A 26,022-nucleotide genomic window follows, 5' to 3' on the forward strand; every position below is an offset into this window, starting at 1 on the left:
AACTCAAATGCTGTTGTGTTCCGGGTCCGCGGCTCCCGGCCCAAGTACAAACAAATCAAAGTTGGTGGGTCCTATGCAAGGCTTGACCAATAAGAACGCTTATATCCCGGCAGCCCATGGATCTATCCCTGACGCCACAACCTTTATTCCGCCTCAGCATCTATATCAGTGATGTCTCTATATTGGTATGTCTCCAAATTAATACACTGGTAGGAAAGAAGCAATATGAGAAGTTATCATTCGCAGCCGAGCCTGTTGGAGCCAAGCAACTTGCGTGATGTTCAGGGGTTCTTCGTTCACAAGGTGGAATTTTGATTCAGTCAATTATCTTGCGTAATTAATAGGGTACGTAAGTCAAATCCCGAGGTCCCTATTAGTGTGAATGATCACATTCAGGGACCCGAGAGAGATCAGCTAGAAGGGCCCCTTGTGCACTCCCGCTGCAGGTGTCTCGCATTAAGAGGAAGGCTTATGATGTAAATCATTGATCTCCGTCCGCAGTGGGCGGACCGTTGGCCCCGGGTAAGCAGTGGATCAAGCAATAGTTCATGCTGGCAGAAATGCCAAGCGAAATGCCAAGGGGTTCTATTGATCATCACGTTAAGTGACGGCTGTGGCGTCTGATGATCAGGGTCTCTTAGGGTTGTGATCTACCCTCGTTGACGCGATCGTGTGGATTAGGTCACAATTATTGTTCATATTCTGTGGAGAATGCCAAGCGTCGAGGAAGATCAGGGTACTTGTCGAGTAGCCATACACAAATAGCATCCAGGAGTTCGAGACGCAGTGCATATGAGTTTTCATCCACCCTGATGAAACTTGACAAAGTGCACCGTCCAGTTGATGAACAAAAAGGGTGAATCGTTGAGTTTGATCGGCAGGGTAAGACCCATTCTGTAACGAGGCGACAAATGTAGTTACGTGCGGGCTTGACGTACTCACTAGCAAGGGATCGGGCATTGGAATGCCTTGCGATGTCATCTGTATCGGATGTATATCTGAAACTGACGTCCATTTATAGTCTTTCTTTCCTTCTGGTACCGATTTGGCTTCAGTCAACGTTCTTTCTTTATACTATTCTTCATTCATTTTTTATACTACACTCTTTACAATATTTCCTAACACCTCTCCAAACATACATGAATCTATAGAACCGGATTGTTACACATATCATGGCCGAAGAAAAGAAGTCGCCGCAGCAGGCGACCATCAATGAGCTGCCACCTAGTTCTGCTTGCCCATCTGAGGGTGCATCGTCAAATGCCAGTCTAATGAAGGTGGTGGATTGGGACGGCCCGGACGATCCAGAGAAACCAGTGAACTGGCCGCGATCAAGAAAGAATCAGATCCTTGGCGCTGTGTGCCTCATGCGCTTTACAACGTACGTCGGGTTCCTGCATAATCACCTTGCAACATAGACGACTCGAAGGCTAACAGATAGTTGCAGCCCGCTTGCCTCGTCGATGATGGCCCCGGCACTTTTGCAAATTGAAAATGAGTTCAAGTCATCATCAATGATGATGAACTTTGCGGTCTCTATCTATGTTAGTCTTTGAAATACCTGGGCTTCAGTACTACCGGGGTGTCAATGCTAACGTCATTCGTCTTTAGATTATCGGATTCGGACTCGGACCCCTGGTGCTTGCACCACTCTCTGAAATTTATGGACGAAACAAAATTTACCATGGTGGCAATATCATGTTCACTATTTGCACTGCGTGCTGCGGACTTTCTCCAAATACCACATCTCTCCTCATATTCCGATTACTTTCTGGAATCATGGGCGGTGCCCCTTTGACAAATGGCGGAGGAACTATTGCGGACCTCATCCCCTCACATGAGCGAGGATTGTAAGTATATCGAAGATGGACTCGTCTTCTCTATTTCTTGGTCAAGGTCACTGATTGATTCTTTAGTATAATGAGTGTTTTCAGTCTGGCCATGCTCCTCGCACCCGTTTTAGGGCCAGTAGCTGGCGGTTTCTTGTCAGAAGCTGCCGACTGGCGGTGGATTTTCTGGCTTTTGACCATTATGGTATGTCGGTTCTCTTTCAAGAAGATTTGCAAAAGCTAACGAGGCATTAAACCTTCTAGAGTGCTATCACAGCAATTGTGGGATTTATTTTCCTGCGTGAAACTTATGCCCCAACACTCCTCGAACGGAAGGCTTCCCGACTCCGCAAAGAGACAGGAAATCCTGACATCCAAGCCGCGACCAAATCGCCGCTCCCTCTTCAGCAACTTATTTTCTTGGCTATAATGCGCCCAATGAAGCTGCTCTGCACCAGCCCCGTCAGCATCGCGATGGCCCTCTACATGGGTTTGATTTATGGCATTATTTACCTTCTGTTTACATCATACACCGTGGTATTCCAGGAGCAATACGGCTTCAGCCAAGGTCTCGCAGGTCTCACATACCTTGGAATGGGATTGGGTTGTGCCACGCAGCTATTCCTAGGCCACTATAGTGATAAGCTTCACACGAAGCTCACACAACGCAACGGTGTGGAGAGGGCTGAGTAAGTTCTTGCCATTTACTTGAATTTGTCCTTGAGACGCATACTAATTCTGTCATGATAAGATATCATCTTTTGATGCTGATACCTGCTGCCTTCTCGCTTCCTATCGGATTGATCATCTATGGCTGGACAGCACAGTACCACGTTCACTGGATGGTTCCAATCTTCGGCACCTTCTTCATTGGTGTCGGTTTCTCAAGCTCAATGGTAAGCTTGTTGCTTTGGTCTACTGCGCTTTTTCACGCTTCTTCTTTGTCTAACTAATTCTCCTTATTCAGACCAGTGTCCAGACATACCTAGTCGGAGCTTTCACTGCATATTCTGCTAGTGCACTTGCTGCGAATAACCTCGTACGCAGTATCATTGGTGGTGTAGTACCACTCTCTGGACCTGAGATGTACGGAAAACTCGGACTTGGCTGGGGAAACACATTGCTGGCACTTCTAGCCATGGTGTTTGGACTTGCTCCTTTATGGTTCTATCGGAACAAGGAGCACACAAACGAAAGCAAGCAAAACCCAGTTTAATGGGAATGTTCCATCTTTTTGTACTTTTCTTTTCTTTTCTTGTCTTTATTGTCAGTACTTCTTGTCTATTTTCACTTGTTCCCTCGTTCATTCCGCATAACGATTGTTTCCTGGACTGTTCGCATTTAAATAGACCAATTACAGCATCTGCCTTGGGCAGCTCAAGAAATAATTTTTCGAATAGCCTTCCCTTCAATTATGAGTAGGTATACAAGAAAAAGGGCCCGTAAATCTTAGAACGTGGATATAAAGGCAAATTTTCCTGAACCCAGCCCCCATGACAAGACAAGGACATAGTCTCACAAGTTTGACCGGATACCAATACAAACGGAAGAGATCTAGGCTAATTCAACAAAATTGGACTCAATCAGAAATCCTACGGTTTCTGTATTCTTGCTAGCTCGGGATGTAGAACGCAAATTGAATCCAGTTACTTCAACCCATCCACAGACAGGACCACTCATACTGTAGTCGATGAGCTTCTGGACTTCAAGACTTCACTGATATTGTATTGCTAAAGAGGGCTGAAACGTTGTTGCAAGAGTGTTTTGGGAAGGGCTGGACCAGTGTTGAACAGAGTGTGGCTGATGGAATTGAGGATCTGGAATGATCTTAGAAAGTGATTCTGTGTAGAACATGTTGAATTGCATGAACTATACTTTCTCGAAGTCCAAATATTTGCCTTCTGGCCTCAGGCGACGAGGTGTCCAAAACCTTAAAAGTCAGTGTTTTGTGCAGTCAAGGGGCAGTCTGACATCCCTCTGAGCAGAATCATCAAGATACAATGACTCTATCTCCGACAACCCATACACTTCAGGTACGAGACACCGACGTCACTGACCCACCGGTATCCGGGCCTAACCTTAACCAGTGGAGTGTATTCAACTTTCAACACTCAACATCAGTGATGCCTCAGAGCTCCTGATGTTGGTCCCGCGATTCTGCTGCCTGCGTGTTCGAACACAGTTCGCAGCACTTACTCTCGCCCTCTTTCTCGCCTGGACCCTCTTACGATGGCGTACCGCATACGTCCCTGCCAATCTCTTCGGGCACATCTCCGACTTGACAGCATCACACCAGAAGTTTTGGCGGGATTTCCACACGCTGTTGGAACAGTGCTCACCTAATACGACGGCACCGGTGATCGAAAATGAAAGGGCCCCGACAGAAGGGTTCAAACTCAAGGATGCACCGCCGCGTCCAAACTACCTGCACATTCCAGATGATGATGTAGCCACACTGAAAGACGCGCATACCCAATTTGTGGACACAATTTCCCAATCGCCTCCTCAACTTAGCTATATACCCGACACAAAGGGCGTGGTCACGACCGCAGGCGGTTTCTACCTCCCCGTGCTAGTGATTTCGCTGCGAATGCTCCGTTGGACAGGATCAACGCTACCCATGGAAGTGTTTTTAGCGGATGAGGATGAGTATGAGGAATACATCTGCGATCAAGTGTTGCCATCGCTCAATGCACGGTGTCTAGTGCTATCTCGGATCCTGAGCGTTGCGCCGGTCAATATCGAGAAGTATCAATACAAGCCATTTGCAATGCTTTTCTCTTCGTTTGAAGAGATTCTGTTTCTCGATGCTGATGCTTTTCCACTTGAAAAGCCGGAAGTTTTGTTCTGGGCGGAGCCTTTCCTTTCTAGGAAGATGGTCACATGGCCTGATTTCTGGGGTTCCTCCGCATCGCCTCTCTTCTACAAAATCACTGGCCAGGTTGCTCCGCCAATGGAACTCCGCCAATCGACTGAATCTGGTGAGCTACTCATCTCAAAGAAGACTCATACGCGTACCCTCCTGCTTTGTACGTACTACAACTACTGGGGCCCGTCACATTATTACCCGCTCTTGTCACAGGGCGCCGCAGGGGAGGGTGATAAAGAGACTTTTTTGGCGGCTGCATCAGTTATGCAAGAGCATTTCTATCAGGTCAGCGAGCGTATTTGCGCCCTGGGTCACGGTACCGACGGTGGCATGGCAGGCTCCGCAATGGCTCAATTTAACCCCATTCAGGACTTTGCGTTGACCAGCCAAGGGAAATGGAGAGTTCGGGGCGACGAGGCACAAGCACCAAGTGTGTTCTTCATTCATGCTAATTTTCCCAAGTTCAATCCGGCAACTGTGTTCGACGACGGTGCAGTCAATCCTGCTTTTGCCGATGATGGCAGCTATACTCGTGCTTGGACAATCCCTGAGAGTGTTGTCAAGGACTTCAGTTCCAAAGCTGATGTTGAGAAGATTTTCTGGCAAGAGATTCTTTGGACGGCGTGCGAGCTTGAAGATAAGTTTTCCACATGGAGAGATCATGTTGATATATGCGCTGCTGTGAAGGATTATTGGGGCGCTGTTTTCGGAGATGAGAGGCTTCGCGAAGAACGTACATGAGGTCCAAACGCAGTCTTGCGAATATCACTAGTTCCGAATTTGCCACAAAGAGCAAATCCCTTGTTTTGTATTTCTCTCTATCCTCACCTCCCGGTCCAGTCAATTGAACAGCATGTCCATTGACAGTGGCATGCAGACGCAGAAAACCGAGGTCTAGACTCACACTCATGTATGATCACAGCCCTTTGAATACAAAATGGTCATGTCAACTGATTTGTCTCACGCTATGTACTCTCGATCGTCACTTTTCACCTTTGCTTCAGTGCCGATACCTATTCCACCTTTCTCATCAAGTCAGACATTCACTAGTAATATCATGATGCCCACGCTATTATCCACACTTCTCGGCAGACAAAGCAATATCAATCTAAGACTTCCAACTCAATAACAAGATCCTTAAAATCAACCACATCCTCATCAGTAGTCCCAGGCTTTGCCGCATAAACACTAAACAAACACTCCACCGACTGCTCTTCAGCAAATACCCACCCGATCTCGCGAAGAATTGGAGTTTCCTCCGTAACACTTTCACTTCCCCGGCCTACCTCCATGAGAACAAGATCATGATCTTTCCTTGCAATTTCAATCGTCACCCATTCACCCACGGGTGAACCGACGACCAAGACTCAAATCAGGCCATTGATCTTTCCCAACAACACAAATCATTTGCTGTCCATCCATTACCTCACTTTCCATCTTGATCCATTTCTCATATCCCTCTGGAAATCCATCATCATCACCAGCCCGCATTGTGCATATTGATCTGTTGTTTCGGTGGGCAGCGTTACACGCATTCTTTTGAATTTTTCTAGCGGTATGCTTTTGTAGATCTTAGGGACATTGGCTTTGTGTGTTGAGTCTGGCAATGACTAGAGATCGCTTAACCGATATGCTTTGATGCTTTGATAGAGAAGTTGGTGGTTCTTTAGCTTCTGTTGGGGGTATTGTTTTGAAGTTTTTGGTCTTCCAATTGGGCATTTTGACGATAGATATTGCGTTATTGTTCGAGGATATTGTTGATCTGTGGGTTTTTGTAAGTAACGTTCTAGTTTTCAAACAGATCGTCTAAGTCAACGTACATGCGGAGTAGACGGTGTAATTCTATGATTAGTTAGGCAGAACGGCTCTTTATGATATTCAGTTTAGTCTTTCACCACCACCCACTATTGGGTTTACCTATAGAAAATACATTCTAAAATTAGCCGGATTCAGCCAAACAAGGAATTCCCTGGTTCTTATATCTTCAGCCAATACCGATCTATCATGTAAACCATGTAACGCATTGTCTCACATTTGGATAGATTGTGTACCAACAACTTCTTACAATTCATGGTGTGGACTTGTACACATTGCGTCGTACACAGTCCTCAAAATCTTCTGATAAAGGGATATAGGGAAAGTTGTGAAACTTGAGAATAGAACATCCCCGTAAAATTTACTGCCAGGTCAGCCAAGCACAACATCAGCCAACCATAGATCTGCAATTGATTGTCACATTAGAAGACCAATGTTTACATCCACTGAACCAGACCCCATACATCAAATCACTTCGCAGAGGCCAAGACATTTCCTCGGAAGGACTGCAAGTAAGCGAACTCTCTGCTTTATTGTATAAAGATGTTTGTAAAAATTAGTTCGTGGATTATTGATATTTTTCATAATTCACACTTTGGCATCACACATGCACTCGTGCTGGAGTTCCATAACATAAAAGACCGTGATTACTATCTCCCAAAGGATCCGGTACCATGCGTTTGATCAGAAGATCGATCATCTGATCCAGAAGGTACAGGTTATTGATTTTATGGATGGGGTTATGATCCAGAAGGCATTGTAGGCTGTCGATGATGGAAGGATTCAGCCTCGGTTATAGATGCAGACTTAGTTGACCTGGGAGATTTTTATTAGCTTCCAAGATACTAAGTAGTTCTTGGATGTAACTAACCTTGCGATGTCAGGCGCTTGGATCTCGATCGCTACGGGGGAGTTTATCTCATTATCAGTGTCCATGAAAGAAATATTGCGAGCGCAATATTCGATCGGACCGTATGAATAGATACACTTTCGTTGTTGCATGAGGTATGTTCAGCTACTCCGTCGGCCATATGGCTCGAAGGGGAGAGCCGCAGCGACGATTGCCATCACGATGTAAAGCGCCGCACAAATGTAAATCGGAACAGCTGTGCTAGTCTATCATATGATCAGTCTCACGTTCGAAAAGTGTATTCGCAAATAGAAGAGGTAACTTATGGGCACGTACATCGGCAGCCTGACCAACCACGGCACTGACGATTCCCATGATTCGATTGAGTCCAATGGCGACACCATTTCCTGTACCACGATGGGCGGATGGGAAGACCTTCCAAGCAGTCAGTACCAAATGAGCTCTTCAAGGTATCCAGTATCGCAATTGATGGAAAGGGACACCAACCTCAGGCGTGTAAGCATAAAGAGTACCATAATAAACATTCAAACAGAATGAAATAGCACACGTAAAGCCAACATTCTGACTAGCAGTGCGAACTTGCGTGTAACAAAAGAAGAAGACCATCGTCACTAGAGCGCCAATAATCATAGTTCCCCGACGACCCCAGAACCAAGGCGAGCGACACATGAATCCGGCCAGCACCGGACCGAAGATGCCACAGGTATTGTTGATAGCGTAGTTTCGCCAGGTGATATATGAACTAGTTTCTCCGAAGCTGGCGCCGCGAGACGCAAGATAGGTCGGCAAGAACACATTGTAAAGTGGATAGGCGAGACCGATCAGGAGCCATGAGAACCACACCAGGGTGGTAGAAAGCCCCATTTTGCGGGTTGCGAACAGCCCACGGAGGTGGAAGAAAACTTCGCTTGGGGAGATCACTCGTGCCAGCCAGCTGGATCCCGCTCTATGTCTTTGGTTGATTTGCCCGCATGCTTGCAGGCGTTCAAGGGTGAGACTGCATGGGCGGTTATGTTTGTTGGCGATGTTTTGTAGGACTCGCACGGCCTTCTCATCCTCACCTTCGGAGATGAGGAATTTAGGCGTCTCTTCCAGTCGGATGATTGTGATTCGGAGTATAGAGAGAAGAAATACCAGGGCACCGGAGGTGTACCATACGTAGCGCCATCCTTGGTTGTTGGCTCGGGTACAGGTCGCTGCATCGCTGCATGAGTAATTTGGAATGAAAGCCCAAGCAAACAATCCTGCAATGAGCTGACCGAGGCCTAATTTTCCAAGTTAGTTGGATAGTCCTGCAACAAAACCTTGCTAGATAAGCAAACTCACCCCACCACGCAGCCATTAGTGTTAATAGCCATTGTTCTTTGCTAGGCAGATACTCCAGAAACACCGTAGTATCCAGTACCAAGTTACCACCGGCACCGAATGCACTCAGACACACAAACAATCCCAGTGTAATCCAAGATGGCGAAGCCCCGGCAACAATGGTGAAAACCGACGAGACAAACAACGAGAAGTTGAAGGCAAAGCGTCGGCCGATAATATCTGCTGAGAACCCCCAGAATATGGCACCCACGAGCATTCCCACATAGACCGCAATTGTAAGGCCCGTGGAATAACCAGGTTGAAACTCCAGCCTAGCTTGTTTCGAAATGATAGACTGGATCAAGAGAATGAGCGAGTCCACCGCATATCCGAATCCGTTCAAACAGAAGAGCTTCCAGTGGTGAGCAGTAAAGCCAATCTCGTCGATGGTCTAGGAATATGCAGGTCAGTTGTGGTCTTGATGCATGGAATGCATGCATGGATGTCTCACGTCGTTGATCAGCATCATCTTCGCAGCGAGAGCTTCATCGACTTTCTCCCCCTGCAAGATATCCAACTCGCCATGGTGAATGGATCTTTCAGCCGGAGATGGGTCTCTCTGGCTTTTGTTCTTGTCCAGGACATTCTTGGCTGAACTGGCACTTGCTGCGGAGTCCATGGGGGGCATAGAGAGGTCTTTTCCAGGTCAAAGAGTGCACGGAGAGTCAAGAAAAAAAAAAAGAGAGAGAAAAAAGCAAAGCCACGGAGGGGTGAGGCACAGTCAATTTATCTTCATCCATGTTAGCGGCCTGCTTAGGTCCCGCCTATTCGTCTGTTCATTTACTTGGACGCTTGTCCATTGGTGAACTTTATCGCACCCATGTTGACGTGCAGCTGAATCTGACCCCGGGATTCAGATCAAGATAGTGATCGGGCCTTGATTGAGTCACGGCGTACTCTCTGTTGTTCTCGGGCTCTTTCAACATCCATCTCACGGGAGTCTTTCAGGGAATCAGGGCTATCCCCGCTATGCCGAGGCCAGGCGCACGAGCCCTTTCCCGCGCTCATTACTGGCGAATGCAATGGCGCTATTCCCAATTGGCAGCGGATTTGCCTTGGGAAACAGGAATAGGTCGAATCATATTAAATAGGCATATCTGGCGGATAGGGAGGGTTCTTGGTAATCGCATAGGACACGGGTTCACTAGCTGAAAAGTGGTTGACTTGATCCTGGAAGGTATCCCGACACACCCTATACTCCAAACGTATACAGCACGCTTGAACGTCTTTGCATTCCCGGAGATGTATTCGGTCTATACGCTGTTTCAGACTCGCAGGCCAATATTTACAATTCACTGCATCCAACCGTGGGACAGACAATTCATTTCATTTCGTCGAGCACATAATCATCACCACACTTCTAGAGGTATATGCCAACATTATCCAAAGACCCACAATTGGTCAAAAATTCCCTTCGACCCCCTGATCAACCCACGCCTTAGTGACTTAATCACTTAATCAAGGTGCATCCGCCACAACCCATCACCAAGATAGTGGCCCTCGTCCATAACAACCCCCTTTCCTTTACTCTTAATCTCCTCAGTGCCAACCTTTAGCATACCGACAAGACAAACCTCCTCCTTGCCTTCGGCCTTAACAGCAACAATTTGCCCAGCCTCAATAGCATTCTCGGCATCAGGCAGTCTACCACCGGGGGAGGTAAGGCCAGGCGCCATAAGCGTCGCGCCAGAGAGCACGAATCGAATCGCACCGCGATCGATCTGGATTGTCGGGATGGCAGAGGGGTATTGGTGGATGAGGCGGAGGTGAGGAACGGGAGGTCCGTCGATGGGTTGGAAGAAGAGAGGTGTGGAATCTATTGTGTAGAGGGTGACGCGCTCGGGGCTGTATGAAAGCACGGAAAAATTGTTGGTTAGCTTCGGGGATCTCTGTATTGCTGGATGCAGGGTAGATTGGCGGGCGAAAGAAAAGGTCGATGTAATCGGGCTTGGTAAGGAGTGTGAGAGGTGGAGCTGTACAGTTTTACGGCTTCAAGGGAAGCCTTCTTTGGCATGACATCTTCAATGAAGGGCTCGAGGCCAGGGTAGGTCTCCAGTAGCTTTTGGCGCAGGCCGCGCTGCACGGAGGACTTGACCTTTGATCGGTTGCTTGGGGGGATACTAGAGGCAAGATATGTTAGCATGCAGTTTAATGGAACCCTTCCTCCTTTGTTTATCCCTAATAGCCGAGTGAACACCACCCATCGGAGGTGTTTGACAGCTCTTGCGGCGTTTGCGGCGTCCGACTTTTGAGGATTGTGTGCTCCCAGTGGGTGAAGGTGGCTCGGCCGTGCAGGTGCAACAACAGGGTGGTCTCTCGGAGGTATTCGAGGCGTTGACTCACTCTTTTTTGAACATGGTGCTGGTTGAGACGGCAATTCTGTGAAAGCGAAGCTCGTGTGGTGGGATGCCGCGGGGAGGTTGGTCACGTGGCGTGTATAAAATCGGGAGTGGAGCGTCGAAAGATCGACTTTCGATGTTTCTTCAACAAGAGAGAAATGTTTCATAATAATTCAGTTTCAAGCTAGCAGCTATTGACATCGAGTATCATGCAGGTTCTGACATCTGTCTTGACAATAAACCCATCGATGCTTCTCTCCTCAAGTCCATCAATTCCTAAATCGCAAAGCAATCTGCATCATCACTCTCGGCCTTGATATCCTGCTTGTCTTCCTCTTCAGCCTTAATATCAAACTCCTTGACTTCGTCAGAGTCGTCGAAAACGATCAAGTCTTTCTCGGCCTTGATCTTCTCAGTCTTAGCCTGCTCCGCCTTAACTGGTGTGTGCTTCTTGTTTTCCAGGTTAATAACAACACGAGGCTGGTCTGCCAAGGACGTCTTCACGCTGTTGCTTCTCTCGTCGGGGATGTTCTTCTGCTTCTTCTTTGCAGGGGTGCGGGGAGTGCCCTTTCGCTTCTGCGGTGAAGTGGTAGGAGTAGTAAAATCGCCGTTCCCCACGAAACTTCCCTCCGCCAGCTTCTTGAGTCGCCCGATGCGACAACTCAAAGCATTGGTGGTCACATCTGAGCTTCGTATTAGCAAGTTCTCATTTAAGTATCCCAGGTGCGTACCTGGTCCAACAAACGCAGCAATCTTGTCCATGTCAAGCCTGATATTGGTATCCTTCAGATGGCTCAGAATCCCGAGGAGGATCTGCATCTGTCAGAATGGACGATAACCAAGGCATGAGAAGTTCGAAACTTACTTTGTTGTCGGACTCGGCGGTCCACTTGAATGGCATGATGACAAGAGAAGTGGGTGGTGAGTAGTAGAGATTCAGAAGAGTCAAGTGAGTTGACAGGGATGCTGTTGAAGTGTTGGATTTAATATGCGGAAGGAGAGTCGTGAAGATGTAGAGAAAGCTGAACAGCTGGTGAAGAATAGGGAAGTTGAGGCGTTGGCCTCGACTGGTGGATGATGACCAGTGAAAATGCAAAAGAAGGAAAAGAGAAGAAAAGTTGACTCGGATGATGTTGTGGTCTTGGACTCACCAAGCCATTTGACGTGTGATATGATCCGCACTTCTGCTTGTTTGTTCGGAGTTGTGCCCTGGAATCAGATAAAGTCAGACTCAGACCAGACACTTGATCTTACTTCACAACGTTTCTGCCTTCACGGCTGGTTCCCCTTGGCGTCTACTAGATAACTGAGATATCACATTTAATTTTACATCACATCTACATCCACATCTAATGGATTCGAGACAAGAACCTAGGCTCGTCTCTGTAGGACTGTACGGAAGAGTGTCATGAAGGTGCAATACTGAAGAACTTTCTCATACTTGAGATAGTTTGAAAATAGTCCCCAAAAAGTGACGCTCACTCCTCTTGCAGCCAACATGATATTGCTTCTTCGTTGTGGTGTAGGATCTTCTAGTCTGTGTATCTCTATCCGCATTATATCACCTAGTTGCATTTGACGGTATATCTCTATGCGGGAGACAGAAACTTGATCGCGTTATTGTAGTAAATATTCATAGATGAGCTGAGAACAAAATCAAAACCAATGCCCTTAACTCGCATAAGCAGGTGTCATCACCGTGTGAAGACACAGCAAGCAACATGTGAAATAAGTGATAGATACGTCTAAGTGAGAGAGTAAAACAAGTCTTTGCGAAAGCAACAAAATGCATTTGGTAGGCAGGGCCGGGGGGAAGGATGCAATGCACATTCAAGTACAGTAGGGAGTATGAAAGGAAGTTTACAATGAAGATAGGGGTTTATTCACAAGATTCATTCAGGTATATCATTCATAGACTATTTTCTAATTGAACCTAGTGCTTGGCAGCACCGGCCTTGATAAGGAGAATATCGCCATCCTCGACGACGTAATCCTTACCCTTGGTCATGATCTTACCAGCGGCCTTGACGGAGCCTTCATCACCGAGCTCGCGCAGAACACTGTAGTTGTACGCAACGGCCTGGATGAAGGTCTTCTCGAAATCGGTGTGAATGACACCGGCCGCGGCGGGGGCCTTGATGCCCTTACGGATGGTCCATTGGCGAACTTCATCCTCACCAGTGGTGAAGAAGGAGGCCAGGTTAAGAACCTTGCGCATGGTGGTGATGACCTTGGGCAGACCAGACTGGGTGCTCAAGTTCTTGCACTCCTCGGCAGCGGCGGCCTCGTCGTGCATGAGGGTGAGACGCTCCTCGAACTGGGCCGAGATGGGCAGGATCGGGTCACCAGGGGAGTTGGCCTTGATCCATTCGAAGACCTTGGGGAGGTACTTGTTCTTCTGGCGGATGTAATCTCTCTCGCTCAGGTTGACCAGGTACACAACAGGCTTGGCAGTGAGTAGGAGCAGAGGGTTGATGACTTCGACCTAGAAACCCGGTGGGTTAGCATGAGGTTTCACAAAATGTATTGAGTGATGCAATAGATGTGACTCCAATTTCAGTTTATAACTTTTGTTCTCAAGGTGCCCTCTTCGTGAGTTTATATATTGAGGACACTCGAAGAGCTGGGTTTGTTTCGAGCAAAGCTCTTATTCATCATTGTAGGAGTTGGGGGGGAAGATTTGGGGGAAAGAAAAGTTTTCACATACCTCCTTGGGGGTCCAGTCAGTCTTGCTGCGGATGTCGTGACCATCCTCAAGGAACTTGAGAATGAACTCGGTGGTGGCCTCCTCTTCCTTGAGCTTCTTCATCTCCAGGGACTGTCCGCCACGACGGGTCTGCTTCTTCAAGGCCTCGAGAGCCTTGGTGACGAACTCGATATCCTTAATGCGCAGTTCCTCGTTGATGATGGTCAAATCACGGCAAGGGTCGACATCACCCTCAACGTGGATGATCTCGGCATCATCGAAGCAGCGGACAACCTGGAAGATAGCATCGACGGCACGGATGTGCGACAGGAAGGAGTTACCCAGACCAGCACCGGTGGAAGCACCGCGAGTCAGACCGGCAATATCATAGACGGTCAAGTTAGCGGGAACCTGGGACTTGGGCTTGTAGTGGTCAACGAGCCAGTCGAACCGCTCATCGGGTACGATAACGCGGGCCTCCTCGGGGTCGATGGTGGCGAAGGGGAAGTTGGCCGGGTTACCCAGGGAGGACTTAGTGATAGACTGGAAGAGTGTCGACTTGCCGACGTTGGCAAGACCAACCTAAAGCCATTGTTAGATGGATGGTGGTGGAAAAGAAAGAGAAAAAAAGGGTGAAAGGTAGGGGACAGGGCAGGCTTAAATAGTTTGTGTGTGGAATTAAAAAGTGGACTGTGCTGGAAAAAAAAGGAAAAAAAGGGTGGGGGCATCTGCTCACATACGATACCACTCTTCAGGTTGTTTCCAGGACGACCCAGGTAGACCTTCTCCGGGATGACTTGCTTCTTGGGAGGCATTTTGTTGGATTTTTTCTTCTTGCTTGAGTAGAAGCGACAGAAGAGAGGTGGGAGGTGGGGGGAGGTGGAAAGGCGGAAGCGGGAGCAGGGATGGAACGCGCCAAATGCAGGACCAGCTGCGGATCGATCGACGATACGAAGGAGAAGTAGTGAGGAGGTGGAAGACGTGATGACGGCGCCCACGATTGCAGTGGGCAAGATCAATGAGGAAAAGGAGAGTAAATGAGTGCGTGTTTGGCAGTAAAGGACCAAAAGTGATGAGATCGCGCCAGATGTCATCGAATTTTCTGCCCGCAAAGAATTTACCGCCCACGTGATGGCTTAGCCCTGACGACGTCACACTACGTAATGCTTGAAGTATACAATTATCACGATCTGTTTATGAGAGCAATTGGCAGGGAAAAAAACTATGCTGGTATGATCTAGTTATCGACTTCCACGTCACTGATAACCACTACAATATACGCATGGTTATGCAACATAGCTATCAATACGTACTATTGAAGCAAGCTATTACCAATGGAATTATCACGGGTGCTCGTAAACGAGACCAAGAAAGCGTTGCAGCAAGGTAGCAGTCAGGTTATGTAGGATAAACAAGAGCAAGCCCAGAGAGAAACCTATGGTACAAGTACAGCACGAAATGAAATATGTCATCTCCAATCTCGCCCCAGCGAAGATAAATAATGCAAACCCCTTTTGCCAAGGTAACCCCATCCAAACTTCAGGAACGCCACGAATAATAATGAAAAGAAACAGAAATCAAAAGGAAATAAACGAGGTATCAACGAAAGAAATATCAGATCACTATAGATCCATGGCATCGCCATTTTCTGACGCGGTGTCAACCATATCCAGCAGTTTGGCGTAAGGCACTGTGACACGTTGAAGGTCTCGGTGTTTGCCTGAACAAGTATTCGTTAGCAAATATAACATCGAAGAAATAGACCAGGGTTAACAGAAACATACCGAGTGCCAGAATGACCTCCTTCAATAGTGTCTCCCGGGGCCAGCCACATAGATCGTCAGATCCTTCGCGCCAATTCCGGCCTTCGCGCTCATTCGCCTGCAAATTTAGGATTCCCTCAGTGGTATCATCGTCCTCGAAAAGACCACCGATCAAGCCCTTCAGCAACTCCTCGACCTTTAGCTTCAATCCCTCGGCGCCGATACGCTTGGCGTACATGGAGAGATATAACCGGAACTCTTCCTTAGCACCAAGAGACAACGCAGCGGCAAGACGGTTCTCGAGATGCGCAATGGACACGCTGGACTCGAATGTCTCGTATCCCTCGCGAGATAAAAGAACCTTGATGAGACGCTGGAGGAAGTATGCTCGTCCACGAAGCAAGGTCTCGTTGGTGGTGTTGCGTTCCAGCCAAGGGATGATACCAGCTGCAACAGCTGCCTTAGCATCCTTGTTGTCTTGCTGTGCATCCTTGGCTTGTAGGTTGTTTACGGGTGCGTCAGTCGTGTTCCAGTACTGACTGCCAACAGCCCACCACGCTTCAGAGATGCGCTGCCAAGTGAACATGGATGGAGAATATGAGTATCCTTCACCGTTAGATAGGGAGACGACAACACGGCCCTCCGAATTGATGCGTGCATCTGTCACTGCCGGGGCAGCAGTTGGGTTTGCACCCAAAGTGTGAATTGCCGCATCCAATACGGGCTGAAGAGATACGGGTGGGTGAGGAGAAGATAGATGCTTCACGTTCCAGACGTAGCACATGCCCACAGATGAAATGCACAGGATCCATGGTCCGTTGCACTCGAGAATCACCGGCTGTGCTTCGAGGACCAGTGCACTGACCAAACGACGACCTGCCGGCGTCCAGAGGTAAATTGACCCATCCTCGCATCCAGCTGCCCACATGCTTTGATTTCCAGTGACTAGAAGAACAGTCCGTGGCAAGAAATCCTGCCAGAGCGGCTGCTCTCCGCGGAACAAAGTCAAGCGTACTGGTTCCCGGTCCACGGCACGACCAGTCAGGCTTGCTGGAGAAGGATTCCGAGCTTCGAAAACCACGTCCACTCGGCTCTTGCTATCCTTTGAGTCCGCACCGGAGCCCGGTGCTTCCGTTGGTTTCCCGCTGGTATCCAGCGCGCGGAGAATCTGGCTGCGGATTTTGGGAACAGCCAAACGAAGCTGGCTGACCGCCATGCAAGGGTTGATAACGGCAGGACGAATGAAATCTGGAGTGGGCTGTTGGCCAGTCGCAGCAGGCTGTACTTGGGCTGGGAGGAGACCATCGGGGGTGTTGGCCATGATAGGAGTTGCGCCATTTTGACTGGCAAGAGTGACCCGTTTTTCCACGCTGCCATCTTCGTCGCCCTCGACCTGGGCCAGCTTGCGCTTATTTCCAAGTAGAAGAGTGGTCAGGCCACCTTTAGGAAGACCATCGAATGGTTTTGACAAGTCGACAATGGTAGTCGGGGCATCTGACTTGACCTGGTTGCTAACTGAGGCCATCAGACGAGCTTGTGGGAGAGAGGACTCGCCAGCCCCAGCCCCTGAGACCAGCAATGGTGCAATGCGCTTTTTGCCTTCCTTGGTGTATGTTGGGCGCTGCTTCAGTCTTTCTAGCTTGGCCTGGTAAGGATCTGGCTTTTCGGATTCCGAGGCAGCGGGTGTTGAAGCACTTCCATTGGGTTGTGCTTTGTTGGCCTCGGGGGCAGGTGAAGGAGCACGAGTAGGAGTCGCTCCGTTTGAAGGTTGAGGTGCCTTGTCTCCATTTGCGTTCGGCTCTGCATCTCCCATCAACGCACCCATTCGCCCTTCGACGCCCTTGATTTCACCTGCCTTACTCTTTTCTTCCAGAAGCAGACTATCTGTAGTTTCTGTGATACCCGCACCCTTTCGATTTGTTCCAAACTTGGTGAGCGATTTCTCATTTTCTTCCAGTTCCGTGGCCCATCCCAGCTCTCCATCTTCGAATCTGACTGCTAGAATTGTGCCATCTAGGGCAGTAGCAAAGAGGCACTTTCCATCAGGGGTCCATGCCAGGTCCGAAATCGCTTTGGCGGCCATCTCTTGGGCAACAACCATCGGCCGAGCGTTGCTAGTGATCCAAATACTGAGGGACTTGTCTCCTCCAGCACAGGCAATGACAGTGATGTGATGTTGTCCTGTAGATCCTTGGCCATCTGCTTTCTTCTTGTTGGGGGGCTCAGTTGCATATAGTCGTGGAGAAAATGAGCAGACCTCAACTGGTGCTTCGTGGCCGATAAGATTGATATCACCATCCCAGGATCCACGGTTGATAATAGCCACGGAGCTGACAGGGCCGTTCACAGCATTTGCAGCAGCGATATGCATGCCGTCCGGTGACCATGAGCATCGACGGAAGTATGCTGTCAAAGGAGAATTGGCGAACGGAGCGGTGATAGTCTGTTCAAGAACGAAGTTGTTCATCTGGTCATGTGCGGAGGAATTTGGAGTGGGGGAGGTGAATCGAAAGATGCGGACGGTTCGGTCATCGCTGGCCGTTGCAAAGTATTTGTTGGCGGGGTCGAAAGTGATACCCTTGACGTGACTTTGATGAATTGCTATCGTCTTCAATTTTTCGAATGTATGACCGGACCACACCACGACCTTAGAATCCAGCCCGACGGACACGAGAATAGAGGAGTCATTGGACCATCCGAGGTCTTGGACATCATTGTCATGGCCAATCAGTCGTCGAATTGTGCGCCAATTCTCGACTGGGGGTGCTTCGTCTGTGCCTATATATTGCAATAACCGTAAGTGTCTTGGTCCGTGGTGACCGAGGTATGTGAAACGTACCGAATGTTGACGAGTGTGTTGGAGGGTTAGCGTCGAGCATATATACGCAAACGATCTTGTCATCCGCCCCCGACGCAAGGTATTTACCATTGGGCGAAAAGCGAACAGTATGAATGGTGCCCGAGTGGTTGCTCATCGACGCCAATTGTTTCGGTTTGCCCGAAAGTTCAGCATTTCCGGTACCATAAATGGCCTCAGTAGACCAGATCCGAACGTAACCATCTAGTAAACATCAAGGGCCCGAAATTAGCGATATTTCCTCGGGTGAACGCATTCTGTGCGATCCGAATAATGCCAGGAAGGGTTATGCTCACCTCCGGCTGCCGTCACTAGTCGTTTCCCATCTGGCGAAACGTCACAGCTATAGACCTCGAAATCTTTGCGTTCACCTGGACAACAGACGCCCTGTCAGCAAAATTTATCCAGCATGGGGTGTTTGGATGTGAAGGGTGTGTCGGCGTTCCGAGGGGAGCGGACAAAGAAATTCATGGCGATTGCACCCGTACCTCCGTGTGTGAGCCAGACCGGCTTGATGATATGCATCGCGCCAGCCCGAGAGCAACCACAACTGCTTCTTTCTTCCTCGGGGTGTCCGGATGATCAGGGTCGATTGAGCGACACGTATCAGCGCTATGCGCGAGGGAGGGTAAGGAGGGGCGCGGTCGTGATCAAGTTTGGAGCTGGGCTTCAGGTGTTATTCTCTTGGGCATGACAAGGTCCGAATCTGAAGGACCGGGAAAAGAAGAGAAAGCGTCCAGGTACAGATGAGCAGGGGAGGGGATGAGAGCCGGAGATTAAGGGCGCGATCCAAAAGTCGCGATCTCCAGATTTGCATGGTCCGAGCTCCCGCGTTATAGCTACAGCTGCTTCATAAGTGTAGTTGAATGTTGATTTTTAATTTCAATTCCTGTGGCATTTTCTTGTAGTTATACAACTGAGAATAGAATAAAGGGCTTCTTGCCCGGAGCTATGGCTATTTACCTCATTTTTAATATGTACAAATTTCCATCAAGTATTCAACAGCACAAGAAAGCCTTGAACAGAGTATACTTTTTTACGCTGAAGGTTTGCTTTACTTTGGTCCTTTTGTCTATATATGTTTTGCTATTTTTGAACACGCTTTATCTTGCTTACACTGGTCTATAGGACTATTTCGTCAATTGCCCCTCTATATAAAACCATCAGTCTCTTCTGCCTTGTGTTTTACTTCGCAAGGTAATCCTATCTATCGACAAAGCGGCTCTCAACTTCATGTAGACTCAAACCCCAGAGGTATCCAAGTGCTAGTCAGAGAGACTTCTTCACAGTTTTGAAGTGTTCGTCCGTGTTTCTAAGTGAATATACAGTATGTTGTTTCCAAGCAAGGAGGTTGCTCGACTACTGGGTCAATAGAACCAAGTGACAGATATACTGTCTGTCTTCTCGGATATTCCTGTAAACTTACCATCCAGGCCTTTCCATCTGATGGCTCGTCGATTGGTCCCTGGAGGAAGAAGGCTGACTGATCTTGGCTGGTCAACATGGAATATGCGAAGCCAGGGGCAACCTTGAAGACCTACAGTATCTCCTTTGGGGGATGGTGGGACAAGGAGCTACTTGCTTCATGAGCAAAGAACTATCATATGAAGCTATGTCATTGAGGACGTGCAACTCATTGTTGAGTGCATTCTATTTCGTTATTGTTGCAATTTCGCATTGTATGTCTAGATTGTGCAGATATCCTATCAAATACTTACTGTCCGAGGACTTCTTGCTTACTTTTACTTTAGTCTCATTATCGAACTTTGCCTGGCTGTCCTCTCTTTCATCGAGTTGCCTTAGATACATGCGCACGCAATCCCAGATAGGGTCTTATCATAGCTTTACTATTGGTCACATAATGGACCTAGATCTACTTTTACCTTTCAGCTTCTCAGTTTATTTTCCACATCGGGTCGTGCCAACATACAAAATAAGTCATTGATTATCTCATGGGTCCAGGATCTACCGCGGTAACTAACAAAGAGGCATCTGGAAGCAAACGCGACTAAGAGTTATATATCTCACAATATCTCAGCCTTTCCCAACATTTCAAATATGATTCACAGGCATGGATTACGACATTGGTGTTTATCTATTTCTTTCCGGAACCACTGGAGCCGGAGGGAGGAGTGTACGTCGAGCTTCCGGAGCCGCTGTTGTAGTAGCTACTTCCATTAGGGTTGGAGTAGTAGTAAGAGCCATTGCTATCAAGTCAAGTCAGCCAATTCTAGTTTTTTTTTTTTCACCGTCAGATGCATCACTGGGGCTTTTACGAGTTCGAGTAGTGGTAGCTGTTCGAGTTGGAGGCGCCAGAGCCATAGTCACGGGAGCAGTAGTGGTTGCCCTAAGGTGGAACTGATAAGCACATATTGCTATCTCATTGAGATTTTGATGCTCAATCATGTAAAGCTCTCATCGATGTCTTGGTTTCCCAATTATGAGCCTGTAGGAATAGGGGGAGGTTTACCTGACTGTTGGTGCCGGAGCTTTTGTAGGAGTATCCGTTTCCAGACGGCATTGTTTCTGTGGTTTCTGTGGTTTATGTATGAAGTTGAGGATGGATAAAGAGAAGGAAGAGGAAAGAGAAGAGGAAAAAAGACGAGGGATGAAATAGAAAGCATGGGGCGACACGTGAGCGGGGCGCGTACTTAATACGGTGTAAGAGCATGATTGCCTGGCCCTTTTCGTCCGCGTTCCGATTGTTGAGCCCTTACTATGAGTGGTCTTGACAACCAAATTGTATGAATGTGACGACATCATCTGATCTATCCATTTGTATAGTCCAGTAATAATACGAGGCTGACCTTTGCAAAGAGGATGGGTAGATAACACGTCCTCTATTGCTTTTTTCTTTTTGTTTCCCGGCCCCCGGTCGTTCATCATGATAGCCCTTGTTGCATTGGAGGTGAGCTAGAACTGAAGTATGGAAACCCAAGAGCAGCTCCCTTTGATTATCATAGATGCACTTGAGCTTTGGTTTGTTATCATTGTATACGAACTTCATTCAACAAGCAGCTCCTTATGCATGTGAAGCTTTGATCCTATCACAAAAATGGGAACTCGCAGGTAATTCGAGAGTGGATGCCTCCGACTAGTAACCAGGTCTTTGTCTGCACAATAGAATTGTTTTAAACAACACTATTTCATCACACATTGTTGATGTCTCGCATCTTGACTGGGATCCAAGCTGTCGTTTCTTTGTCTCGAATCCGTGCTAATTCCATGTCCTGTGTTTTGAACCCCCCATATTGCCCTAGTTTCTCCTGATTAATCATAGCTTCTTTATTTCCTAGGTGTTTTTAATTCCGTTGTGTAAAATCGATAGCAACACGACAATTAACCACAGCAGCAGCACTACATTCGCATATAAATAATCAGATAGATCCTTTAGTAACATCCATATCAAGCAAATTCCTCCAGCAATTATCAGACAGACTATATCAAAACAACACAACCTCAATCTTATCCCAATCAACCATTTTGTACACCAGGGCAAACATCTCACAACATGGCACCTAGAAAACAACGAAAATCATATTCTACTGTCTCCACCAGCGCCATTTCTCGCTCACTTACAACCGAATATACAAAAGTCATCGGAAAAACAATACCCCAACTCTACGGCAAGATCCAAGAAGACGGCGCCATCCGCCAAAAATGGCTCGAAGACCCAAAAGACCCAACATGCACCATCAAGCCCACAACCCTTACAATCAAGAAGCTCAAGAAACAAGGCTGGATATTCAGAACTAATATCATACACACCCCATGTGAAATCAAAACAGAATTTACCAACCAAGGAACCCTCAAATACGAAGAATTCCGAGACATATTGCTCACCAAGCCATGCGCAGACAGCGAAAGAAACTTCCACTGGATCCTCCTAGGAAACGGTATAATCTACGTCAAAGATATCAATAGACACGACGGACCCCCATTCTCCGAAATCGCAACAACCCTCTACAAAGCCGGGGCGCCAATGGAGTCTCTCCAGCATGTCTATTTCGATAATGTCGTTAACCTCAATACCAAGCGGTTTGTTGTGAACAGGCTTTATACCGAAAAGGGGCTTGACTTCCTTGCGCCGCGTCGCCCGATTATGGTTTGGAGATATGATACTCCTGAGTATCAGGGTCTTCTGGGGACGCGTCTTGGTAAGGCTGTCGCTTACATGGTTCTCGGGGCATTCTCTAGGGGGACGCACTATATTTCTCAGGTTGTTTCCTTTGCGGGGCCGGGTAATTGTTGTGCGCTTCATTTGAGGTTTGATATTGAGCCGATTCCGGTCGGTTTGGATCGGGTTGTTTAGTCGGTTTGTTATTTTTGTGCGTTGGCATCTATTTATTGAAATGGGGATGGCACGATGGCAGTCTGACATAGCAGACGGGTCGATACTAATGAAGAGATCACACAACCACTCCCATGGCCTGAAGGCGTAGAGAGCGGTCCCTGAAGGTGTAAATCGTACCGAACCTGATGCTATATCATGAATCAAGAAGTTTTGCGAGTAACTGTAGTCATATTGAGGTTGTTGGATCATGCTCCTCTCTCTCTGTAGGAGAAGACTGCATGTCTCCTGAGGCATCATAGATGCCTCAGGCCATTCAAATACTACTGTCACGGGATTCACCACTACATTATCTATTTAGTTCTTTCTTCTAAATGTATCATTTCATTTCATTCTTTCTGGATATTTAACTCACTTCCATTATTTCAGGTCAGTCCTTTTCGGCCAATTCAGGTGTTTTATTGACAATATCGTAGCATATCCAAAAACGATCATGTCAAACTCATAGATAGATTGCGGATCACACCATGAAAAGCAGACCGCGCTTTTCATTGCCCTAGGTATTTTATGTAAAACATCGTAATATGCCCAAAACTAACCAAGCAAGCTTCATAGATAGACTACGAACAATATAAAGCAACCCCAATAAAAAGGAATACTTGTACATTCAGGCTTTCCCCATCCACGGGGATTTTCATATCGTCAACAGTTCCTTTATGTACACATACAGGAAGCCTCGTCGGCGACTTCAACACCAACAAGCAAAGCAAAGCGTGTGCGTTTTGGAAGACTCCTTCAGAAATGCTAGGAGAAACAAGTGCCAATAAAAGAGAGAAAACCAAAAGAAAACAAAGATGAAACGTGGGTAGGATCAGAAATACAAAGGAGCAGAGTGGTAAAAATGAAAAATGAAACCAGACCCTTGCGCCGAATGGGGGACTGGGGCTGAATGAGATTTTGACAGGATGCAAAACGGAAAGAAAAAGAAAAAAAAAGGGGGGGGGGGGGGGGGGGGGGCGGATAAATAGCACATCAAGGGCAAGAGATAGAGGTCATCGTTCTCGTTTAGGCTGAATGAGGCAGAGACGCCTATTTGTTTTGCTTGTTGGCTAGGTCAAATCCTTCCAAGACATCCGGCTTAGCCTGAGCTTGAGCAGTCTCCTGTGCCTCCTCTCCGAAGCTCTTCTGGTCAACACCATGTTCCGAGCTTTGAGATGACTGGGAGACATTGTCCACTCCAAGGGTCTTCGCGGCCATACTGTGAGCCTGTGTCTGGCTGACCTTTCCGTAGACAGCCATGGCATTGGCAATCATGCCACCCATATCACCGACATTGCCAGGAACAACGACGGCAGTACCCTCGCGCGCCAGCTTAGACCAAGCTTCGACATACTTCTCAGCGACGCTGAGGCTGATGGCGTTGTGAGCATCCTGGCCACCTTCTTCGATAGCGCGGGCAACAGCCTCAATACCGAGAGCGGTAGCCTTAGCCTTGAGCTGGATAGCCTCGGATTCACCAGAAGCGCGGTTGACCTGCTCGGCACGCAGCGCCTCGGAAGCCAGAATGACTGACTGCTTGCGACCCTCGGCGATGTTAATAGCGCTCTGGCGCTGACCCTCAGAGTCGAGGATCTCAGCGCGCTTCGACCGCTCGGCTGTCACCTGGCGATGCATGGCAGCGACGACCTTCTCTGGTGCATGAATGTCCCTGATCTCATATCGCAGGCAGACAACACCCCATTCCTGGGCCGCCTCGTTGATAGCCTTTGTGATGTTTGTGTTGAGGTTGGCGCGTTCCTTGAGGACGTGGTCGAGGGTCAACTGACCGATCTCGGATCGCATGGTTGTCTGCGCCAGTTGCGAAATGGCGTACTCTGCGTCTTCGACTCCGTAGCTATATTGAAGAATCAACGTGTTAATCACTCTTCGGTTCAAGTGCCTCTATTCAAGCCTGTGAAGTACGGGATATGCCTCACCTTGCCTTGTACGCATCGAACACCCGCGTGTATAACACACCATCTAGTTCCAGTGTAACATTATCTGCCGTGATGGCATTCTGACTAGGGATCTCAATGGCAGACTCCTTCAAGCTCTTCACGTACGCAATGCGATCCAAGAATGGAACAAGGATAGCCAGACCGGGCTCAAGAATGCGGTGGAACTTTCCCATGCGCTCGACAATCCATGCCGTCTGCTGTGGCACGAATCGCACGACAGTGTTTGCGGGGAGGGGCTGTCTGTTGGAGAAATAAGTGGTGGGTCCGTCGCCGTATGGGCCACCGGCTTTAAGGCTATTGAAGAGCGACTCCGGGGCGAGGCTCTTGGATGAATTTGAAAGGGCTCGGCATTGAGTCTGGTTCAGGGCTATGCCGGGGGACCCGGTGCTGGAGCGTGGGAGGCGGCGTTGTTTGGGAAGGAGGTTCTGGCCACGAGACCGGAGTAACCTGGAGGTCTGGCGGGTTGCGCCCTCCATCTTGGAGAAGTCGGAGATGGAATATAGAGGATATGGAGAGTGAAGGGGGTGCACTAGGATTGAAGGCGCAGAACAAAGCTGGGGAGGGGAGTGGAAGCTGTCGGAGTAAGGTTCGGGACTGATTATGCTTGCTCCGTTTGGTTGAGGTCTGGGAGCCTGAGGCAGAAACCTCGGCATATTCGTTCATGACAACGCTCACTTCTCATTTATCTCTCGTATGCAGACACAAATTAGATGACAGATTAGTCTTACAGCTTACATTTGTATGGGACAGTTTCAATATCATAGTGTCAATTGCTCATATTATGCATAACAATCATATTACTCCACAAAAAACTGGACAGCCGGTTTATGCAAAGAACAAAGTACACGAAACTCAAGAGTCTGCTGTGCAAACAATCCAGCGAGAGAAAGAGAAAAGCAAAGAATGAGCGAGATCATACCAATGCTGAAAGGGAAATAATCTGCCCCAGGGATGACAGCGATAGACCAGATGGGTATGTCTCTCGAAAGAGGAAACGACAACGTAAAAATGCTGGTAATTTTCTCCGTTTGACGGCACAACGAAGAAACACGAAGAACACAGATAACCTCAGACAAGACTTTTTGTTTTGATTGGACCATTGCTTTTCTCTGGGTCATTGCCATGCTGATACTTGTTAAAACCCAGAGCCGAGGATCTGGATCACACACTGACTGGGTCGATGAAACCACAGCCTTAGAAACGAAACAAGAATAGAAGTGCAAATCTCTATGTCAAGGGAAACACAATTTTTGTTGGCCCGGCACACCGTAGCGGCAGGCATCGAAAGGGAGAGATACTGCCAATAAAAATCATGCCAGGACGCCAGAACATTTTGATAA

General features: G+C 48.0%; 12 protein-coding genes across 12 annotated transcripts; 4 read left to right on the forward strand and 8 right to left on the reverse strand.

Annotated features, from left to right (window-relative positions):
* Positions 1 to 1,172: 1,172 nt before the first annotated feature.
* N7508_008073 (MFS transporter) lies at positions 1,173 to 3,045 on the forward strand (the record flags this gene model as incomplete). Its single annotated transcript, XM_058466137.1, has 7 exons — positions 1,173 to 1,381; positions 1,448 to 1,544; positions 1,612 to 1,850; positions 1,917 to 2,034; positions 2,094 to 2,518; positions 2,581 to 2,725; positions 2,797 to 3,045. The coding sequence occupies 7 exons, from the start codon at positions 1,173 to 1,175 to the stop codon at positions 3,043 to 3,045; spliced, it is 1,482 nt and encodes a 493-aa protein (XP_058317465.1).
* A 924-nt stretch (positions 3,046 to 3,969) lies between these two features.
* On the forward strand, positions 3,970 to 5,439 carry N7508_008074 (alpha-mannosyltransferase; the record flags this gene model as incomplete). Its single annotated transcript, XM_058466138.1, has 1 exon — positions 3,970 to 5,439. One exon carries the CDS (start codon positions 3,970 to 3,972, stop codon positions 5,437 to 5,439), a length of 1,470 nt encoding a protein of 489 aa, XP_058317466.1.
* Positions 5,440 to 5,801: 362 nt separating this feature from the next.
* Positions 5,802 to 6,189, reverse strand: N7508_008075 (uncharacterized protein; the record flags this gene model as incomplete). Its single annotated transcript, XM_058466139.1, has 2 exons — positions 5,802 to 5,980; positions 6,045 to 6,189. 2 exons carry the CDS (start codon positions 6,187 to 6,189, stop codon positions 5,802 to 5,804), a joined length of 324 nt encoding a protein of 107 aa, XP_058317467.1.
* Positions 6,190 to 6,884: 695 nt separating this feature from the next.
* N7508_008076 (uncharacterized protein) lies at positions 6,885 to 7,276 on the forward strand (the record flags this gene model as incomplete). Its single annotated transcript, XM_058466140.1, has 2 exons — positions 6,885 to 7,025; positions 7,154 to 7,276. Coding segments are annotated over 2 exons (264 nt in total), but the record flags the coding sequence as incomplete, so codon positions are not given.
* A 248-nt stretch (positions 7,277 to 7,524) lies between these two features.
* Positions 7,525 to 9,368, reverse strand: N7508_008077 (MFS transporter; the record flags this gene model as incomplete). Its single annotated transcript, XM_058466141.1, has 5 exons — positions 7,525 to 7,629; positions 7,700 to 7,798; positions 7,871 to 8,649; positions 8,711 to 9,140; positions 9,201 to 9,368. The coding sequence occupies 5 exons, from the start codon at positions 9,366 to 9,368 to the stop codon at positions 7,525 to 7,527; spliced, it is 1,581 nt and encodes a 526-aa protein (XP_058317469.1).
* An 835-nt stretch (positions 9,369 to 10,203) lies between these two features.
* On the reverse strand, positions 10,204 to 11,106 carry N7508_008078 (translation machinery-associated protein 20; the record flags this gene model as incomplete). Its single annotated transcript, XM_058466142.1, has 3 exons — positions 10,204 to 10,594; positions 10,729 to 10,869; positions 11,093 to 11,106. The coding sequence occupies 3 exons, from the start codon at positions 11,104 to 11,106 to the stop codon at positions 10,204 to 10,206; spliced, it is 546 nt and encodes a 181-aa protein (XP_058317470.1).
* A 258-nt stretch (positions 11,107 to 11,364) lies between these two features.
* N7508_008079 (uncharacterized protein) lies at positions 11,365 to 11,989 on the reverse strand (the record flags this gene model as incomplete). Its single annotated transcript, XM_058466143.1, has 3 exons — positions 11,365 to 11,771; positions 11,820 to 11,901; positions 11,954 to 11,989. 3 exons carry the CDS (start codon positions 11,987 to 11,989, stop codon positions 11,365 to 11,367), a joined length of 525 nt encoding a protein of 174 aa, XP_058317471.1.
* A 1,032-nt stretch (positions 11,990 to 13,021) lies between these two features.
* Positions 13,022 to 14,589, reverse strand: N7508_008080 (YchF/Obg family ATPase; the record flags this gene model as incomplete). The annotated part of the gene is made up of 3 exons (XM_058466144.1): positions 13,022 to 13,573; positions 13,796 to 14,356; positions 14,515 to 14,589. The coding sequence occupies 3 exons, from the start codon at positions 14,587 to 14,589 to the stop codon at positions 13,022 to 13,024; spliced, it is 1,188 nt and encodes a 395-aa protein (XP_058317472.1).
* An 807-nt stretch (positions 14,590 to 15,396) lies between these two features.
* On the reverse strand, positions 15,397 to 18,919 carry hir1 (putative histone transcription regulator Hir1; the record flags this gene model as incomplete). The annotated part of the gene is made up of 5 exons (XM_058466145.1): positions 15,397 to 15,494; positions 15,559 to 18,315; positions 18,377 to 18,598; positions 18,691 to 18,765; positions 18,883 to 18,919. 5 exons carry the CDS (start codon positions 18,917 to 18,919, stop codon positions 15,397 to 15,399), a joined length of 3,189 nt encoding a protein of 1,062 aa, XP_058317473.1.
* Positions 18,920 to 20,489: 1,570 nt separating this feature from the next.
* Positions 20,490 to 20,915, reverse strand: N7508_008082 (uncharacterized protein; the record flags this gene model as incomplete). Its single annotated transcript, XM_058466146.1, has 3 exons — positions 20,490 to 20,601; positions 20,671 to 20,741; positions 20,865 to 20,915. 3 exons carry the CDS (start codon positions 20,913 to 20,915, stop codon positions 20,490 to 20,492), a joined length of 234 nt encoding a protein of 77 aa, XP_058317474.1.
* Positions 20,916 to 21,905: 990 nt separating this feature from the next.
* N7508_008083 (uncharacterized protein) lies at positions 21,906 to 22,706 on the forward strand (the record flags this gene model as incomplete). Its single annotated transcript, XM_058466147.1, has 1 exon — positions 21,906 to 22,706. The coding sequence occupies one exon, from the start codon at positions 21,906 to 21,908 to the stop codon at positions 22,704 to 22,706; it is 801 nt and encodes a 266-aa protein (XP_058317475.1).
* Positions 22,707 to 23,774: 1,068 nt separating this feature from the next.
* On the reverse strand, positions 23,775 to 25,158 carry N7508_008084 (SPFH domain-containing protein; the record flags this gene model as incomplete). Its single annotated transcript, XM_058466148.1, has 2 exons — positions 23,775 to 24,579; positions 24,662 to 25,158. The coding sequence occupies 2 exons, from the start codon at positions 25,156 to 25,158 to the stop codon at positions 23,775 to 23,777; spliced, it is 1,302 nt and encodes a 433-aa protein (XP_058317476.1).
* Positions 25,159 to 26,022: the final 864 nt, after the last annotated feature.

This window comes from Penicillium antarcticum (assembly GCF_028974205.1).
Source record: "Penicillium antarcticum strain IBT 31339 chromosome Unknown utg000008l_segment0_segment0, whole genome shotgun sequence".
Taxonomy (NCBI): domain Eukaryota; kingdom Fungi; phylum Ascomycota; class Eurotiomycetes; order Eurotiales; family Aspergillaceae; genus Penicillium; species Penicillium antarcticum.